The sequence below is a fragment of the Plecotus auritus genome (assembly GCF_963455305.1).
Source record: "Plecotus auritus genome assembly, chromosome: 3".
Taxonomy (NCBI): Eukaryota; Metazoa; Chordata; class Mammalia; order Chiroptera; family Vespertilionidae; genus Plecotus; species Plecotus auritus.
Window position 1 is genome coordinate 25386783 of NC_137772.1, and position 19927 is coordinate 25406709.

The 19927-nt window shown below is 42.3% G+C and overlaps 1 protein-coding gene across 16 annotated transcripts in view; it reads left to right on the forward strand.

Annotated features, from left to right (window-relative positions):
* The window catches only part of TACC1 (transforming acidic coiled-coil containing protein 1), a 106452-nt gene that overhangs the window by 65408 nt on the left and 21117 nt on the right, over nt 1-19927 (forward strand). For 5 of the 16 annotated variants that reach the window (XM_080660905.1, XM_080660895.1, XM_080660893.1 and 2 more), the window contains 3 exons: nt 12755-13823; nt 17697-17757; nt 18899-19019. In XM_080660905.1, coding sequence (XP_080517031.1) covers nt 12755-13823; nt 17697-17757; nt 18899-19019 — 1251 coding nt within the window. Of the gene's footprint in view, nt 1-12754; nt 13824-16440; nt 16477-17696; nt 17758-18898; nt 19107-19927 lie in introns of all 16 variants that reach the window. The other 11 variants (XM_080660898.1, XM_080660899.1, XM_080660902.1 and 8 more) reach the window with 5 other exon arrangements.

Below are 19927 nucleotides of genomic sequence, written 5' to 3' on the forward strand. Positions count from 1 at the left end.
TTGAGCCCTCTCGCAGTCTGGGAGCCCTTGAGAGCCTTTGGAGGATGTCCGACTGACATCTTAGGCCCACTCTAAGCCGCAGTCGGACATCCCTAGTACTGCTGCAGAGGCAGGAGAGGCTCCCGTCACCGCCCCTGCGCTCGCCAGCCATCAGCCCGGCTTGTGGCTGAGCAACACTCCCCTGTGGTAGTGCACTGACCATCAGGGGGCAGCTCCGGCCCCACCCCCCGATCAAGCCTCCACCGCCCCCCAATCGCCTCCCCTCCCTCTGCCTGCTGGCACCCGCCTTGGCTGATCTGGGGCCCCCCCGTTCGCCAGCCCCGCACCCTGCTGACCGGAGTTCCCCGTTCAGTTGATTTGCATATTAGGCTTTTATTATATAGGATTGTTTTATATTATTGTAAGATGTTTAAGGCTTGAAAACCTCAGCAGCATGACACAATTCCATTCCCCTCTCCCCCGCCCCATAAAATGTTTTTAGCTTTCAACTTAGAGATTCCCACTAGTTAGTAAATGGGATCAGAGCCGTATTTCTTTGTTGTTCTATTTATCCCAGTGTAAATGAACCATGTGGGGAGCACCTCTTCTTTGGTATGGTGCTGTACCTGAAGAGAATGTCTTGGGGAAAAAGTGTAGTGTTTTCAGCAAAGACCTCAGAGAATGCAGAATCACAGTGTTTGAATAAAAGAACTCAGGGGCCAGGGCAAAGTCAAAAGTAAAGATTTTAGTAATTGTCAAAGCAGTAATTTTCTTTTAAGATGAATAGTAAATCCATATAATAGAAATATTATAATGATTAAACTCATTTCAGACTTGCATGCCACAGTTTTGGGCTTACCTTAGCATCAAATAAAGCAATATAGCTTACTTTAATAGTTTCTGATGGTGGAGGCATTTTCTGTATGCGTCTAGTGGTGGTGGTGGTAGGGCAAACCTTCTAAAATTGTGCTGCTACCATTTAATGCTCTGTGCCATGCCAGCACAGCCAAGGGTGAACCAGAGGAGGGGCCGTGAGGATTAAAGAAGACAAAGAGAATACAGCTGGGGCTCGGTGGATCTCCCGTGCCTGGATGAGGACACAGACAAGATCCAGCCTGCAAGCCGATGCTTTATTTTATAGTCAGATCAAAACAAGGGTAGTGGTCAATATGTTTACAATGTTCTTGTGAGTTTCACCTTGTTTTGGCAGCACTTGCTGCACCTCCCACAGCCCATTAGCTACCTAGGAAGGAACTAGGATGGGCTATAAGGTTAAGCTTAATTATGCTAAGTGGGCTCTGCCCTCCAAGCTGGGACTTGTTTGTGAGCCTGCCACAGGTCAATCCGAGGCTTGACCCTATAGCTGCTCCCTACAGTGCTGCACCTAAAAGATGGATGTGGTCTAAAGCCATTTAAACACTTCAGTTAAAGAGCAGTGAATAGTATCTTTTTCAAGTGACTAGTAAAACTGTTCATAGGAAACCCTAGAGGTAAGCATTTGTCACAGCCTCCTAAACTCAAGTTAGTGATCATGGTTTGTCCACCCCAAACATCCATCACCAAGGGGATTTGATAACTGATGGTTACTAAAGTGTCCAATAATTGTTCAAGGATTTGCTGCTTATAAGTTCAAGATCTCACCTTCACTTTTGTGTGTACGTGAACCTAATTTTGAGTTCACACAAACTCAGTTGGCTCCCAAGGAGTTAGATTGATGATAGCTAAACCTAAGAGAATAGTAACCAGTTGGAGCAGTTCATTAATTCACAAATAAAAATGTAATTTGACAGTTCGCTTTGGCAGATACAGATACTCTCCAGGTATACTCTTACCTATGTCTTTGCTGGAAATATAACAACCAATGATTGATCTCCAGCTTTCCCACTGTAAGATTCCCACCTAGCAGACCACTAACTTTCTGTTTCAGCTGTATTTATGGGATGTATTGGAAGAAAGTAGTTTTTTTTATAGTGTCTAATTTTATTTTTATAACAATGACGCTGTAAAATAGAACACATGATTCCCGTTCCAGAGATTAGGAAATTGAGGCCAGTGCCTTTACTGCTGGTGGTAGAGTGGGGTCTTAAATTCAACTCTTAAGATCATAGATCCAGAGCTCTTGGAACATATTACTTAGCTTCTCTCTCCAGGGAATGTGTGAAATCTCTCTCTTTACTGACTAAAGAGAAGACTTATCACAGGAAATAAAGATTCTTAAAATGTTGCCAGGACAGTGTGATGGGGAAAGCATCTTCTTAAGTGTCCTTTTAAGTGATAGTAGTTTTTTTTTAAAAAATCAGCAGGAGGTACATCTTCCACATGTGTTAACTTGGCATATATAATATAAAGTATAAAATGTATTTTAGGAGTTTGGGACATGAGACATTAAGAAGTTTACAGCACAATTTAGATAGAGAGTCAGAAGCAAATAGAAAAAGTATCACTGGGTAAGCAGCACTGTTGGATTGAAAACGTTTTGCTTCCTTAATGCTTAGCTTCAGCTCATCAGTGAGAGATAAAGAGGAAATGGACACACTGAGTACTAGGTTTTGCTTCCCTCTCCTCCTGTGACTCATAAGTGGGGAGGAGAGGCAGATGCATGAAGATTTGTACAGCCTCCTGGGACTCTGCACCTTTTTGGAGTGGGAAGAGATGTTTCTAAGATGTCTGGATTAGTTCTCTGTTGCTGCATTAACAGGTTACTCCAAAACTTGTTAACAGCTTAAAATAGTAAACATTTATTATCTTGCATAGCTTTCATAGGGCTGGGATTTGGGAACAGCGTACTTAGCTGGGTGGTCTGACATAGAGTTGCTTGTGAGAACACAGTCATGATACTGGCTTGGACTGTAGTCATTTGAAGGCTTGGCCGGGACTCTAGTCATTTGAAGGCTTGACTGGGGCTCGAGGATCCTCTCCTCAGGTAGCTCTCTCGTGCCCGGCAAGTTAGTGCTGGCTGTTGGTGCAAGGCCTCACTTCTTCACCATATGGATGGATCTCTCCCTGGGTTGCTTAAGTGTTCTTCCAGTCTGGCTACCAACTGCCCACAGAATGAGTGACCCAAGAGCAAGATGGAAGTTGTAATGTCTTTTATGACACAGCCTCAGATGTCACACTATTATTTACACAATATCCTTTTGGTTACTACGTCCGTCCAAGGGTGTGAATGCCAGAAGATGAGGCTCATTGGGGGTCATCTTGGAGGCTGGCTACCACAAGGCCCTTTTCTATTAAAAATTTTTTTTATATACCAAAGGGTGTAATTTTTAGTATAATAACTTTTTTTTATTACTGTCCTCGTTTGGAGCCTCTTTATTGCCGCCCCCCCCCCCCGCCCCGCCCCGCTTCCTGCTGCCCCTTTTCTTAGAGTGAAGGAGCAGGAGGCAGGAAAGTGACTTAGCCTTCAGCCAGGGTCCCTGTCCAGTTGTAGAAGGTGTCTCAAGTGCCCCGTGTTCTGGCTGCTGTTGCTGTCTGGAGGCTCCTCTCCCGCTGCCTCTTTCTTTATCTTGCATCAGCTTCCCAGCTCTGTGTAGGCGGTAGCTACTTTGTGAGAGAAACAGTTGGTATTTTGAATTCTCCAGTAATTATTTCTGAGGAGATGCATATTATGGTTGTTTGGCAGCAACAGAGTGAAGTTACACAATTTCACATCTCTGCAAAGGAGTCCCATCTGGGAGCACGTGCCCTTTTCCCCTGCTCTTCCTGCTGAAGAAGTCCTGTGAGGGGGGAGGGGGCGGCCCTCTCTGCTTCTGTCTGTGGTCTGGGGTTTCTACTCTGTTTGAAATGTAACCTCAAACAAATCCAGGCAGTTGCAAAACTCAGGGGCATCTCCTGAGTGGGAAGGAAAGACATTGTTACATCCTCCTCTGGAGAAGGCTTTGGCTTCCTGATAGACAGACACTTCCTGAATAATCGGCCCTGCCCTCTTACCTTATTGTAATCTTGGCCTTCAGAGGATAGGGTTTGGTTCTCTTTTTAAATAAAATAGCATAAGGTGCTGGTTTGGAAATTTGAAGTACTTGCTTCATCCTTAGTACAAGGGTTTTCAGCTTACCAAGTGGCTTTCCAGATGATCCTTTACCAGAGTCTTGTATTTTAGAGCCAGCCTCTCTCTAGTGTTAGAAGATTATCTCTTGTCTTGAGAAAAGAACTTGGCACCTGGCTCCCTATCTCTTACAGAAAGCAGTTACTCCCCCACCTCCCAATCCTTAGTTCCTGGGCAGTTTTTATTTGATTCTGTTTTTGGAGGGTGGGGAGGAGGAGGTTTGGACAGTTAGCTCATTATCTGGGTTGGGTCAGGGGTGTGTTTGTGTTGATTTTGTCTTTCTGCTTTAAGTGGTAACATCTTAAAATTCTGGCATACCTAAGAGGATGTTCTGCCTTTTTCAGCCTTGACTCACCCACTTGGCACCCTGACTTGAGGCCCCAGTGGTTGTCAGATGAATGTGAGCTCTGCAGTCCCCACCCTTAGGTTCTACCCAGCCTTCCTGGAAAAGGCCTTCTTGTCCCATTGGCTTGTCACTGGACAATCCTATATAATAAAAGGGTAATATGCAAATGGACCCTAATGGCGGAACGACCTGTCGCTATGACGTGCACTGACCACCAGGGGGCAGACGCTCAATGCAGGAGCTGCCACCTGTTGGTCAGTGCACTCCCACAGGGGGAGCTCTGCTCAGCCACAAACTTGGCTGACAGCAGCCTCTCCCACCTCCTCAGCAGTGCCTAAGCCATAGTTGGACATCCCCTGAGGGCTCCTGGGCTGGCGGAGGGATGTTTGACAGCCAGCTTAGGTCTGATCCCCCAGGGAGTGGGCCTGAGCCGGCAGGTGAACATCCCCAGAGGGGTCCCGGACTGCAAAGAGGGCACAGGCCGGGCTGAGGGACCCCTCAAGTGCACGAATTTTTGTGCATCGGGCCTCTAGTAAATATATAGTGTTCACTTCAACTCCATTTTAAGGCTGATGCCTTTGACTAAGTGGCTGAGAACATACATGTATACAATATATTTCAACTTTGGGGGAACTGAAACTCAGAGACACGAACCTGAAAAAACCCTCAAACCTGTCTAAATGCTAATGTGTATCCTATTAAGTCTCCTCGGGTCAGACCATGAGCAGAAAGGGTGGCATAGTGCCAGAATCACACTTGTTTCCCTTCAGAAGCCCTTTATTCAAACCTGGGAGTAGGGGCTGGGAGGGCAAGGGCAAGCATCTGTTTAAGGAGGAGGGGTCTTCAAAGGGAAGGGGTCAAATGAAGAACAAATGTCAATACTTTACAGCTGTTGTGTAGGGCAGAATGGCTTTATCACTACTTGTATTTACTTTTTTCTGTATTAAAAATGATAATCATAGGAGAAGGGTGTCCTTTATGTAGTAGGCATTCCCTGGGCAGTAGGCACTGATTGAGCATCAATTGTGTTTTGGGTGCTTGGTTTTTGCTCTGGAGTAAAAAGAAGACAGTGTGAGACCCTCGCAGTCCTCAGAGTCTGGAGGGAGTTAGCTGCCTTCTATTTCCCAGGCTTGTTGGCTTCCCAAGATGTTTTAGCAGCAAATAGATAATTATCACAGCAAATAGGTGGTTTAGCAAGGGAAGGTGTGAGGGAGGAAGGTGTAAAGTCAAATATTAAAAATTAGAATTTAAAAAACCTACCTCCCCAAACAACAACAAAAACACAAAGCCTTTTGAGCTTGACAATTGTCATATTTTTAGAATGGTTCATATATTTGCCTATGTCTGTTATATGAGAGAGGAGTGATGTCATTTATTTCACCTCCTTCTGTAAATAGATTTTATCTAGCACATTGTAGGCTTCCTCAAGAGAAATGTAAAATCCCAAATTGATGTGGAAGTGAGACCTACCACCTCTCTCCAGTATGTATCCCTACAAGTGACACATAAGAGGCTATTTACAGCATTTTCTGAAATGTAAGTCTGTGGTGTGGTAGAACATTTTATTAGATATTTCAAGACACTGCTCCTGCTCTGTTACCCTCTGAGCCTCCATGTGTTTTTTTTTAAACAATAGCTTTATTGAGATACTAGAGGCCCAGTGCACGAAATTCGTGCACAAGTATGATCCCGAGGCCTGGCTGGCGATCAGGGCCAATTGGGGGGCTTATGGCTGCCAGCTAGGGCCTTCCTTCCCTAGCTGCTGGCTGCTGGCTGGGGCCTTTGGTCATTCCGCGCTGCCCCCTGATAGTCAGCACACGTCATAGCGAGTGATCAAACTCCTGGTCTCCCGTTCGAACTCCTGAGGAGACACTTTGCATATTAGCCTTTTATATATGTAGATTATTTACATGCCATACAGTTTACCCATTTAAAGGATGTACAGTTCAATGGTTTTTAGTATATGAACAGAATTGTGCAACTGTTGCCTCAATATAATGTTTAGAATATTTATCACCCCACCCCCACCCCATTCTACCCTCCAGTACTAGGCAACTGACAGTCTGCTTTGTGTCTCAATAGATTTGCTTGTTCTGGACATTTCATATAAACATGTACTCTTTTATGACTAACTCTGTTTACTCACCATAATGCTCTCAAGGCTCATTCATGTAGCATGTATTAGTACTTTATTCCTTTTTATTGTCAATTAATTCTCCACTGTATGACTATACCACATTTTGTTTATCCAAAATGTTCAGTTGATGAACATTTGGGTTATTTTCACTTTGGGGCTATTTTGAATAGTACTACTGTGAATTTTTGTGTTCAGGTTTTTCTGTGGATAAATGTTTTCATTTCTCTTGGGCTTATACCTAGTAGTGGAGTTGCTGGGTCATAAGGTAACTATTTCTAATATTTTGAGGAACTGTCAAACTTCTTATAAAGTTACTGTACCATTTTACATTCCTACCAATAGTGTATGAGGGTTTCAATTTCTCCATGTCTTTGATAACAACTGTTGCTATCTGTCTGATTGTAGCTTTATTATTAGGTGTGGAGTGGTATCTTGTGGTTTCGATTTGGAATTTTCCTAATGGCTAATGATGTTGAGCATCTTTTCATGTACTTGTTGGCTGTTCACATATCTTTTTAGCAAAATGTTCATTCAGATTCTTTGCCTACTTTTTAGTTGGGTTGTTTATCTCTTTATATTGAATTGTAAGTACTTTGTGTATTCTAGATACAAATCTTTTATTAGATATATGATTGTCAATGTTTTATATTCTGTGGGTTGTCTTCACTTTTTTGAGGTTATCATTTGAAGTTTTTTACATTTTTAATTTTGATAAAGTTTATATTATCTATTGCTGTCATCTCTAAGAAGATTTTGCCTAACCAGTGGTCTTGGAAGAAGTAGAGGTGGAGCACATTGGGATTGGAAATAGGGACCCTATGGTGAAATTGAGATAAGAGAAATGGGTAGAATGGGATTAAGTTTTGAGTAGAAAAGATTTTTCTCCTACCAAGAAAGATTCTGGGCCTTTGAATATCAGTTTTATGTGTCTTTATATGTTTAAAATGAATAATGATTCATACTTGAACACACTGTTCTTTCCTTTGCTTTTTCCCTACACCATGTCTTTGAGATCCTCCTGTATTAGCTTGTATAGATTTACTTCATTGTTAACACCCATATAGTATTCCAGTGTAATGTTGCACCTTAAATCATCTATCAGTCTCCTATAATACTTTATAATAGCACAAAATAGTGAATTTTTAAAAAATATATATTTTATTGATTTTTTACAGAGAGGAAGGGAGAGAGTTAGAGAGTTAGAAACATTGATGAGAGAGAAATATCGATCAGCTGCCTCCTGCACACACCCTATTGGGGATGTGCCGCAACCAAGGTACATGCCCTTGACCAGAATCGAACCTCGGACCCTTCAGTCCGCAGGCCGACGCTCCATCCACTGAGCCAAACCGGCTAGGGCAAAAAGTGAATATTTTTTAATATCACACTTAGGTGAACATCCTCATCCTTGTACATATATGTGTTTAGCCCTCTTTATGTGCACATTTAAAATAAATTCCATAACAGTACTGCTTGAAAGAATCCCATGATGCTCCTGAAATGTATGAGAGTGCCTACTGGCCCTCTTGCTTAGCAGCTGTTACTGAGTATCATTGATATTTTAATTTTACAAATCTGATAGGTTAAAAATGGTATCCTGTTTATTAATTGTATATGAATTTAAAGTGAGTATATTTTTTAAATTTGTTTTGGCCATTTTTTTAAAAAATTGCTTATTTGTATACCCTTCATTGTATGGAATTTATTAATTTTAGTTTAATGGAAGGCACCAGGAGTATTACTTTACATGGGAAGTGGTGAGGAGGATTGCTCTGGTTGCTCACTCCCTCCAATTTGTAAAGTCCTTAAGAACTGAAATTCTTCCTGTGTGTTCTCTAATTCTGACTGCATGAGTTTTTGTTTGTAAAATGCTCAGTCACCATGCCTACACAGTAGTCAGTGCTCAACTTCCTCCCTTTTCTTCCTTCACATTGTTTTTTCACTTTATGCCAGATTTTGTGGGAGGCAACTTATTGTCTAGTGATGATGACTCCGGTGTTTCCTGCACATCTGGTATGTGAGCCTGTCTAACAGGGCTTCACAATGCCTGACCTTTGAATGGGGCCATCCCAAGGCCAGGGTCACTGGGCAAGCTAGCAATTTGGTTCCCCCTTCAAATCAATGTATTTTAAATATCCAGTAGTTATTAGAGGAGAAGAGCTTTGTGTAAATAAAGAGTGGATAACATTCTGCAGACTTAGGCCAAATTTTGGCTGCCTTTTGACTTCACTCTGCACAGCAAACCTGAACCACCCTTCAGAAAAGGAAGTTATTTTCTGAAGCTTGTTCCGGGGGGGGGGGGGGGGGGGGGGGTTGATTCTTTTCCAGGGTAGCCTGCCCAAGTCACTTCCTACCACACCCAGTGTGCTGACCAGACCATCTCCCCCTGCAACTTTCACTTGATATTTAGTGTCCCTTTAGTCCACCCTTTAGTGCAGTCTTAATGTCAACATGTATGAAGTAAGGTGACTGAATTTTGTTTAAACAAACCTATTTGAACTTGTGTTTTAGTGAGTGTTCCCTCTCAAGGATTTAGTCCACACTTAAAAATTACTTAAAACAGCTCCTGTAACACATTCCTTTTGAGTGTTCTCAGAGGTGACAAGTTTCATTCTTTGATGTTGAGATTTCTCCCCTCCCCCTCCTCCAGTAGTGTAAGAGTTTTTAAATCCCAGTGTAGTGATTGGGGGCAGGGATTGAAGTTATAATTATACAGTAATGAGAGGGGTCCTTTTGAGATTCCGAAACACAGTGGCTCCTAAATGGTAAACTGTGGATTTTCTCCACCAGACAATGCTCTCACATGATTTTTCATTGAGTTTCAGAGTCTTCATGGACCCTCTGAAATTTTATCTAAGAACCTTTTTGAATTATTGTAAAAGACATTCATTTTCATGCATTGGTTCTGAGATTTTCTTTTAAGACTTTTGCCTTAGAGTCAGATCTTGTATCTTAGACTTGGATGGGAGATACTATTTGTGGATTTTGAAGTTAGAAAAAGGCCAGGGTGTGTATTTGTGCCATACAGGAAGCCTTTTTAAATTTTGGCAGCTTTCTCACTTTGTATATCAAGTATTAGAAACCCATAAAGGGGACCATCTGTAGCTAAAGGACAGGAAGATAGATCTAAAAGGAGCTTGCAGACAATGCTTCACCAAAAAGTTAAAACCTGAGGGGGAAAAGTCAAGCATACTTGAAAATAATGCCAAATCTGAAGTAATACACATTGTTTTCCAAGTGGTTGTGGTTTTCTTTCTTCTAAAATGAGATATACATTTGAAACCAGCTAGTCAGTTGGTTCTCAGTATATGTCAGCTAAATACATTTCTGAGTTTCAAATATATTTTGTGGCGGAAACCGGTTTGGCTCAGTGGATAGAGCGTCGGCCTGCGGACTGAAGGGTCCCGGGTTCGATTCCGGTTGAGGGCATGTACCTTGGTTGCGGGCACATCCCCAGTGGGAGGTGTGCAGGAGGCAGTTGATCGATGTTTCTAGCTCTCTATCCCTCTCCCTTCCTCTCTGTAAAATATCAATAAAAAATACATATTAAAATATATATATATATTTTGTGATAATGGCATTTCCCCTCTTCTAATTTAAGGCTTTTAAGGTTTTTCATAAGCTTGTATTTTAATGCAGTATATTTTCATTATACTGGAGTGCAAACCCGAATGTCTAGCTGTTACTTTAATCTTTAAATTTTTGGCATTTCATGCCTTTTCTTTTAAAAATATTATAAAGGGCGAGGGAAACATTTCTTTTTACAGAATAGTCTACATCCTGAATGAACATCTGCTGTTTGAGAGCATCCATGGACGATTAATACAACCTTGTAGATTTATGGGAGTCTGACTATGGGAAGGAAGCTTCATTAACAGCAGCAAACATGGCAGAAGTGGAAATGGTGGTCTATTTTTAAATTTCCTCTGTGTTTGCTTTGAATTCATCTACTGATCTAATCCCTGTCTGTGTTCACTAAGCCACCAGGCAGTGAGGTACTTGTCAGACTCATCAAACTCATTTCCGGGAGAGAGCTCTTCAGTTCCCTGGAGGAAGATTTTAAGGAATCCAGGATCTATTAAAAATGGAAGGATGAAGAGAAGTAGGTTAGTTACACAACAGTGCTTTCAGATTAGAAACAGGGACTGAGAGCTATGGCTAGAACTCTTCACTGATGGAAGTTTGGGAACTGGAGCCTACTGAGAAAGGGTGTTTTACTTCTTAGTTAAAGTTCCCTGTGGTGTGATGCTTGAAGTTTAGGTTCTGTCTTAGGGCAGCACTTAGGGATGTGGGGTCAACTGGTGTTGGACACGTACTGTTTAGAGCATAAATAAAAAAATCTTACGTGAGTTATGTGATTAATTAGTTTTCTTGGTTGATGTTCTCGTGATTCCCAAAACAGGTTTAAGCCAATGAGCAATCTTCTCCCGCCCCACCAGTACTTTCTGCTGGTGACTGAAGACGTATTCCAAAGTGGGGTCTGCAGTGCTGAGGTGTAGGACTGACTGGCAAGTTTACTTACCTGGCACCTGGCTTGAGCTAGCCAAGACATGCCAGGCGGGTGGTGTCTCCTGGTGGAGCTCCTTTCCCTCCTGCTCAGTGTGGGGGGCTGAATTCAGATGAGGGTGTTGGTTTTCCTTTCCCATGCCACGCTGGTAGGTGGCATGCTTTCTGATGCAATAGGTAAAAACCTTTATTTCCTGGAGCTACAGGAGGAAGCCACTGCCAATCTGTCAGAAAGGAGTCCTGTAAGAGGTGTGTGAGTACTTTCCAAAACCTTTTCAGGTTTTTGATCCAGGATTAGCATTAGCATTAGCATTAGCATTAGGATTAGGATTTGGATCTGAGTTTCCTTTAAAGTCATGCGATACTGTGATAATAACCAGTTTATTCAGTTTTTGCTGCTACTCCATCATTATTTCAGATATTTAAGTCAGGAAAGCACGATTTTAGTTTGTGCTTTAAAGAAATACCTTCATTACAACTTCCTAATTAAAGCAATTCTCCTACTAAGACCCCAATTAAAAAGAATCTTAATTTTTTCAAGTGATTTGAGAGAATTCCTGACCCAACTCAGAGAGCGCTTCCAAAGAAAAACTGATGTTATTATTTTATGACTTGTCGTCTTAGCAAAATAAGGGCTATTTGTTTTTAAAGCCATTTCTGTGTCTGCTCTTTCAAATTCGTTGTTTTTTTTTTAATTTGGTTCTTTTAGGTCAGTGGTCGGCAAACTGCGGCTCCCGAGCCACATGTGGCTCACGAGCCGCGGTTTGCCGCTCTGTTGACTAATGAGTTTGCCGACCACTGACCTAGACTCTCAATTCCAATAATTACAGGCTGTTGTTATTCTTTGTGATTAAGCCCCTATCCCAGTGGTTGGCAAAATCATTAGTCAACAGAGCGGCAAACCCGTGGCTCACGAGCTGAATGTGGCTCGCGAGCCGCAGTTTGCCGACCACTGTTTTAGGTTTTCAGACTAAAGAGACGTTATTCTGAGCTGGCTGAATTAATTTTGAAACAGTTGAATTATTTAAATTCCATTTTGGGGAAGAGGGAGTACTCGTCTTTAACATGCAAAAATTAAAATCTGCTTGCTTTGTGAAATTCGGAACCTGAAACTGTTAGGCAATGCCTGGGAATTGTCAGTGCCAGATCCCCTGCACCTGAGCGGTCAGCATCTAAAGTTTCTTCCATGCCGAAACCGGTTTGGCTCAGTGGATAGAGCGTCGGCTTGCGGACTGAAAGGTCCCAGGTTCGATTCCGGTCAAGGGCATGTACCTTGGTTGCGGGCACATCCCCAGTAAGGGGTGTGCAGGAGGCAGCTGATCGATGTTTCTCTTCATCGATGTTTCTAACTCTCTATCCCTCTCCCTTCCTCTCTGTATAAAATCAATAAAATATATTTAAAAAAAAATAAAGTTTCTTCCAGATCAGTCATTTTAACCTACAGAATTTTAACATCAGTCAGTATGCTTTGCAGTGCACCATGATCTACTAGCCTTTCCTAAGGAGCTCTGTTTGGTGTAATTATTATTTGTGTAACTTGGGTAATGCACAACTTGGGATGGGAAAATTCACTTTTGGGTGCAGTACTGGCTCTTCCTTTTGTGGTTGTGCTGCCATAGAGATGCTTAACAAAAGCAAAGAGGAAAGAGCCCATTTGTCTATGTGGATTCAGCAAGTAGAGAATATTTACCAATGCCAAAAAGATCATTCTTTAATAGATGGTTTTTGTGTTTTGTTTTAGACTCACAAGAAGTTGATGTACAGCTGATAGCAGAAGTGGTTGCAAAATGTTCATCTGAGACTCATTCTAGACCCGCAGAAAATGAGGTTTCACAGCAGGCTATTGATTCTTACTCAGTTAGGGATTCCAAAGAACAACCTGAACATGATATTAGCAAAATTTCAGTAGTGAGGCCATTTTCAATAGCAACCAAGAATTCCACAGATAACTCAGAGACAGCTCTTGGAACAGAAGCAGCATATGGCTGTGTAACGGCCATCTCAGGCGAGGCTCTGCCCTCCAGCCCGCCAGAAGCCATCCAGGACAAGGTGATGACAGAAAGCACCATGGGGGTTTCACTGGAGGCTTCCACAGAAGCTGGCCTGAAGAGTGGCAACTCCTGTCCGGAGCCAGTGCCCAGCAGAAGCAAGCTAAGAAAGCCCAAACCCATCTCTCTAAGGAAGAAAACAGTTGGCGAGTTCTCAGAAACTTCCATGGAGGGGATGCCTCTCCCCCAGGCATCCTATCCTGATGAAATGGATGGGAACACAAGTCCTTTGCGAGGAGATGCCAGGACTCAGAAATCTGCCCCTGACGCTAGGGAAACAAGCAGCACTCCCAGTAGTGACACCAATGATTCCGGGGTTGAGCTGCTGGAGGAGTCAAGGAGCTCACCTCTGAAGCTCGAGTTTGATTTCGTAGAAGATGTGGAAAATGTAGAGTCCAGGAAAGGCCTTCCAAGAAAACTTGGCAGGAAACTGGGTAGCAAACTGCCTCCAAAGGTACAGAAAGATGGCATCAGTAAGCCAGTAGGCACCAAAGGTTCAGAACCGCCCCCGGACCAAGCAACAGATGATGCTTCTCTCTCCCAAGCGTCTTCTAAGCAGAATCCCAGTTTCAGTCCTCTGGGTGGCCACTCCACACTGCAGGACTCCCCTCCCCTCTCCTCTAAGGGATCCTACCACTTTGATGAATCCACGGATCCCTTTAAACCAACCACAGCTTTAACAAATGGTGACTGTTCTCCTGCTGGTAATCATGGTAATGAAACCTTAGAATCACCCAAGAAGGCAAAGTCGCGTTTAATAACGTGAGTGATGAGGGGTGTGGGTGTTGTGTTCTGTGTGCACTCTGAAAGTTTGGCAGCCGGCTGCTGTGGGTTTTGGTGATCTGGAGTTATCTTTGAGGTGCAGGTGGGCAGACACAAAGCTTACGACTTCATATTGCAGTCTTCACTGTTTTAAAGCAAACTTTTGTGTGGAATCAAATACCAGAGGTTTCCTTTTCGAAGTCTGCCTGGTTTATGAATCCTCAGCTTACTCAGCTGAGCTCTTCCCCCGCCCCCCTACTTTTGGTACTTTTGTCCTGTTTAACAAGATAGGCAGGTAGAGAGTTGATGGTTTTCAGAAATCCTATCTGGGCTGTCAGGAATCGCTTTACTTACAGATTTCAAGTGATATGCTAGCCACCATCTTCAGATTCTCTGTGGATAAAACAAAAATCCCAAGCCTACAGATTACCTGTTTAGTGTCAAGAACTTGTAGAAAATGGTCCAAAAGGGTCTTATAGAAGTTTTTCACTTAAAACAGAAAGCTGTGATTTTTGTTGGAAACAAACCACTGAAAGTTGGGGAGAATTCTTATGTCTTTATGGTTAGCTTGTGGTTCCATCAGCAAGGAGGTGAATTTCCAATAAGAATCAAGAATATTTTAAACGATGACAGAAATCTGACTAGTCTTTTGTTGTGTGTTGTGACACCACCCCTACCCTGTCCCTTGCCCTGGGAAATCTGGAGCCACTTTTGCAAGGTCCTTGGAGTTTTCAGAGTGATCACCTCAGGCCACAGTCAATGTGAAGTTTCAGGTTAAATTTGTTACAGGGTTCCCTTATCACAAAACGAAGTGGTAACAATACACCCCTTTGTGACCCCATGGCATTTTGTTGAACATTGAATATAAGAGAGACCAATGACATAGAGCAGTGGTCGGCAAACTGTGGCTCGCAAGCCGCATGTGGCTCGCGAGCCGCAGTTTGCCAACCACTGACATAGAGGATGAAGTATGAAAAGGGAAGTTGAAAAGAAATATCATGTTTTTAATTGTCACCATAGATCATTAGGGAAGTAATTTTCAGTATTACTATGACTTCAAGAAAAATGCTGGATGGTGTGATATATTATTCTAAAGGGAAAGGTTTAAAGAGCAGATAGTATCAATCCGGACCAAGAAGCTCGAGCAGTGTAGGAATCAGTTCTTCGGCCACTTCAGAATATCGAGAGGAATAAGATGTCAGTAATTGTTATTGATCTGTTCTCTGATTATACACTGAGTGGCCAGATTATTATGATCTCTGAATGCATAATAATCTGGCCACTCAGAGAGAGAGAGAGTGTGTGTGTGTGTGTGTATGTATTAGAGGCCCAGTGCATGAATTCATGCATGGGTGGGGTCCAGCCAGCCTGGCCAGTAGGAGGGGACATGGGCGGTTGGCCGGCCTGCCTGCTGATCGAACTCCAGGTCGAGGGGACAATTTGCATATTAGCCTTTTATTATGTAGGATATACACTGAGTGGTCAGATTATTATGCGTTCAGAGATCATAATAATCTGGCCACTCAGTGTATATGAGCCGTTAAATGGTTGCTGAAAAAGATGATTGATCAGGTGTCCTCAAAGTGCTCTTCTGTGGCTAAGGTTAGTTACTGTTGTCGAGACAGTGCTTGGGGTATGCATTGGCCAGGTCATTGCCTTGGTGCTTCCTGATATGGGGTATCCTATATATGGGGTGTCTCTACCTAGCAAGGTTGATAAGTCATCATTTGGGAGCCTTCCTTCCAACACATGTTGAAGGCATGTAGCCATTGCATTCACGTTAGATGAGATTAAATCTAGATCAAAGGGAGGGAAATTGATCCTACACCTTATTTCCCATAGCAAGAAGCACCCTCTCTTGAGTCCTACCACCCTCACCTGGTAGCATTGTCCTCCTAATCTGTTTTTGGTTAATGGACTTCTTGATCTAATTATATACCTTACAGATTTTTTAAAAATTCTATGCAATCAAAACTCTTGCCTCCAAGAAGGTTGCTTGACCTCTGTGTAACTGGGATTTTGTTTAGCAAAACCCTTCATTGGTAGGAAAGACTGAAAATATACATGTGGTGGTAGAATCTAGTGGAGAGTTAGAAGTTCTGTTAGCAGGGTACTTGTGTGACTTTTTAAAAGATGTATGTAATTGGTGTCTCAGATTCTTCTCTGAAATGGAGACATCATCCTATGATTAGGATTTTTGTGGACCAAATAAAGTATGAAAAATCATTTTAGGTGTCTTAGTGACACACACCTACAGCAGATATAAGCAGATAAATCTTCAACTATATTTTATTCACACATTGCCTTAGATGACTAGACATTTAAGAGTAAATGTGTTCAGCAGTGAAATGTTTACTTTTTCATCTGTAAGCTTGAATATGTGGCATCACTGCATGTTTCAATCACTCTTACTCATTAGAGATGAGGTTCCTGACAATCATTCACTCACCAGTGATAACATTCATAAATATGACATTTTAAATTTGTATCTCACCTCATAGAAAGAACTTTGCAGCCTTTACATCTACCAGACTAGAGATAAATATTCCAGGCTTTACATGATTCTTTTCTCCATCTGTGTGTCTCTTTCCTGTTTCTAATTTTGTTGGTGCATCAGGACTACTGAACAAGTGAAATTTCTCTGTTTTCTGTTGTAAGTACCCCTACTGTGGTTTCTTTTTGCCCCTGGGACTGTTGGCAGTTCCTCTACCCTCCTCCCCAGACCATCTCTCCATAGCATGTTGGCTTCCAGTTCTGAGTTTGACCTTCTGTTTATTTTTTGCATTTCATTTGCCACTTCATGAGTCAGCTTAGCCTTGTGATTGTCTGTACCTGAAGGAGTGGCGATCGGCCTTCCAGCCTTAGGTGCGTGAGCTTGCGCTCTCTGCCTTGGCACGCCTTGTGTGGCGCTTTGATACTGAATGCTGGCTTGGCCCCAAAGATCATCTGGCAGGGGTTTCAGGCACTGCTCTGCTATTTAATGTTGGAAATAATAGGCTTTCTTGATGGGATAAGGCTACTGGGTTGGAGCAGGGGATGAAATGGAGACATCATACTATGATTGGGATTCTTGTGGACCGACTTGGGTTTGGTGGCAAGGGGTGGCACTCAAGCATTAGGGAAGAAAATCACGAGCCAGTGGTTGTACACATTTTGGTAACATATATGCTTGCCTTTTCTTGTTTGTTTCCCCACACAAGAAAAAAAAGCTGAAAATTATTTTTTTTGTCAGATGGCATTACTGGAAATTTTAAGTTCATCCAAACAAAAGAATTTGAACTAGTCTTTGGATAGTAAATTATGCGCTAGTTTAAATAACTGTTGATTTGAGTTTTCCCTGGTTCCAGCCATAACGTTCTTTCCATCTTACTACTTAATAGGAATGGTAATAGTTTACGCAGATATTTTCCTTTTCATACTTTCTGTTAACCCCAGTTCTACTCTGTTAGCACACATGTCCGGAGTTGTTTCATTAGACTTCTTTTAGTGCAATAAAGAATTTTTAAAGAATCTAGTCCAGCGTGGTAATTTTTCTAATGAATGCCAAAGCCCCAGTGAGTGAGGATCAGATGAACCGAATGTCTGCTACGGCTGCTCTCTCAAAGGCTGTGTGGTATGTAATGAAAAACTGTAGAAGCTCATGAGGTCTTTTCAGAGAATGAATTGACTGTAGTTCTTTGCTTGCCCCATCTCTCAAGAGAAGATTCAGAGATGTAAAAGCTGCTCCCATCTCTGACTTGCAGATGTATGACTTGTGTGGTGCTGTATGCCTTGGCTTCTATCTGCACACCCTGCTCTCTCTGCTCCATCTCATAGCTCGGAAGTTGTCAGTGAGATTCCCAACTAGCCTGGTTAATTTGTTTTTTCTTTCAGGAGTGGCTGTAAGGTGAAGAAATATGAAACGCAGTCTCTTGCTTTGGATGAGTGTTCACAGGTAAGTCTGTGTATCACCAGAACATCTCTTAGACCAGTGGTCCACAAACTACGAATGAATCCCCCCTCCCCCAGGGTGGGGCATGGTGGTTAATGGAGACTTTCCACTAGGTATTGGAATATTCAGCTTTAAGAGAACCAACATCCAAAACTGATCTGAAAAGGCCTCTCAGGACAAGGAAACCCTTTCATAATTCCCCTTTTCCCATTATTTTAAGGTTCCCTCTTACCCATTTCAAATCTTACCACTGGGTGTGAAATCTTTGGGGCACCAAGCAAAGGGGAGATTGAAATATTGATGTAGGTTTTAAGGAGGTGATTGACTTCAGTGAGCAGATACTGTTTTTTGTTTGTTTTTTTAAATATATTTTATTGATTTTTTTTTACAGAGAGGAAGGGAGAGGGATAGAGAGTCGGAAACATCGATGAGAGAGAAACATCGATCAGCTGCCTCCTGCACACTCCCCACTGGGGATGTGCCCACAACCAAGGTACATGCCCTTGACCGGAATTGAACCTCGGACCCTTCAGTCCGCAGGCCGACGCTCCATCCACTGAGCCAAACTGGTCAGGGCCAGATACTGTTTTTTTAAAGTCAGATGGTTTTCCAGCTCATCACTTTCAACCAAATAGGAGGACCTGAGTTGATGGAAGTGAAGTAGACTGGGAAGTACAGTTTCAGAGAGAAAAAGGAATGATGTACATTTCTGACTATTATTTAGAATAACTACATTGAATTAAGCAAGGTAGTATTTAAACTACATTAGATATTATACCCTTTGAAATTATTTAAACTTATTCTGAACAGTTTTTAGATGGCACTTGAAAATACAATAGGGAAATAGATATTTTTTTGGTTCTTCAATTTAGGAGGTTTATGAGCAAAATATTTGAAAGCCACTGCCTTGGACCACTTAAACTTCTTTCTAATAAATTTAGGCTAGAGAGGGTTAATTTGTCAAACTTCAGATTTGAAGCAGAAAAGCTAGGTGCTAGAAAAAGGCAACATTCTGTGATTGAAGGACTCCAGCTTCTTCCTTGATCTGTACTCAGATCTGTGGTTAACTCTGATCGAACAGTGGCTGCTCTGAGATGTCTCTTTCCCCACCTAATGGTAGCATCTTCTCTGTTGCATCTCCCAGGATGAAGGAGCAGTGATCTCCCAGAGTTCAGACATTTCTAATAGGGACGGCCATGCTACCGATGAGGAGAAACTGGCATCCACTTCATCTGGTCAGAAATCAGCCGGGGCCGAGGTGAAAGGTGAGCCAGAGGAAGACCTGGAGTACTTTGAATGTTCCAATGTTCCCGTGTCTACCATAAATCATGCGTTTTCATCCTCAGAAGCAGGTATGGAAGTACATATTCATCTTTCTAATGTACATAGCATAGAAATGCCTGAAAGCCTAAAGCTGAGACGCCTTAGAGAGATTAGAGAATTTGGATTCTGATCTAAGCTTTGCTTCTTCACCTAGAAAAGAGACCCAAAAAGGGTGTCTTATCAAATACCAGGGACATATGGATTAGTGTGGCAGGATGTACTCGGGGCACTAATGCATGGGACTGCTTGAAATTTTTTATAATTTATTTTGATGTGGTCACATCTCAAAGTGTAGTGGCCTGTAACCATGATGCTTATTGTGCTCCTTTTCAACTTACAGAAATAATAATAACTAACATGTAATTCCTTACCATGTGCAGGCATTGTTCTAAGTGCTTTACATGTATTAACTCACTACTCTTTGCTATGTATTATTTTTTCCCCATTTTTCAGAGAAGGAAAGTGAGACACGGAAGTTAAGTAACTTGGCCAAGGTTACTAAATGGCTAGTAAATGGTAGAACTAGGATTCAGACTTTAGCAGTAAGTTCCATGGTCTTTTAATCACAAAGCTTGTTTTCATTACACTAGACCAGTGGTGGGCAAACCGCGGCTCACGAGCCACATGCGGCTCTTTGGCCCCTTGAGTGTGGCTCTTCCACAAAATACCACGACCTGGGCGAGTCTGTTTTGAAGAAGTGGCGTTAAAAGAAGTTTAAGTTTAAAAAATTGGGCTCTCAAAAGAAATTTCAATCGTTGTACTGTTGATATTTGACTCTGTTGACTAATGAGTTTGCCGACCACTGCCCTAGACCGTTATAAATCGTCCTACTCACAGATGTGATAGACTG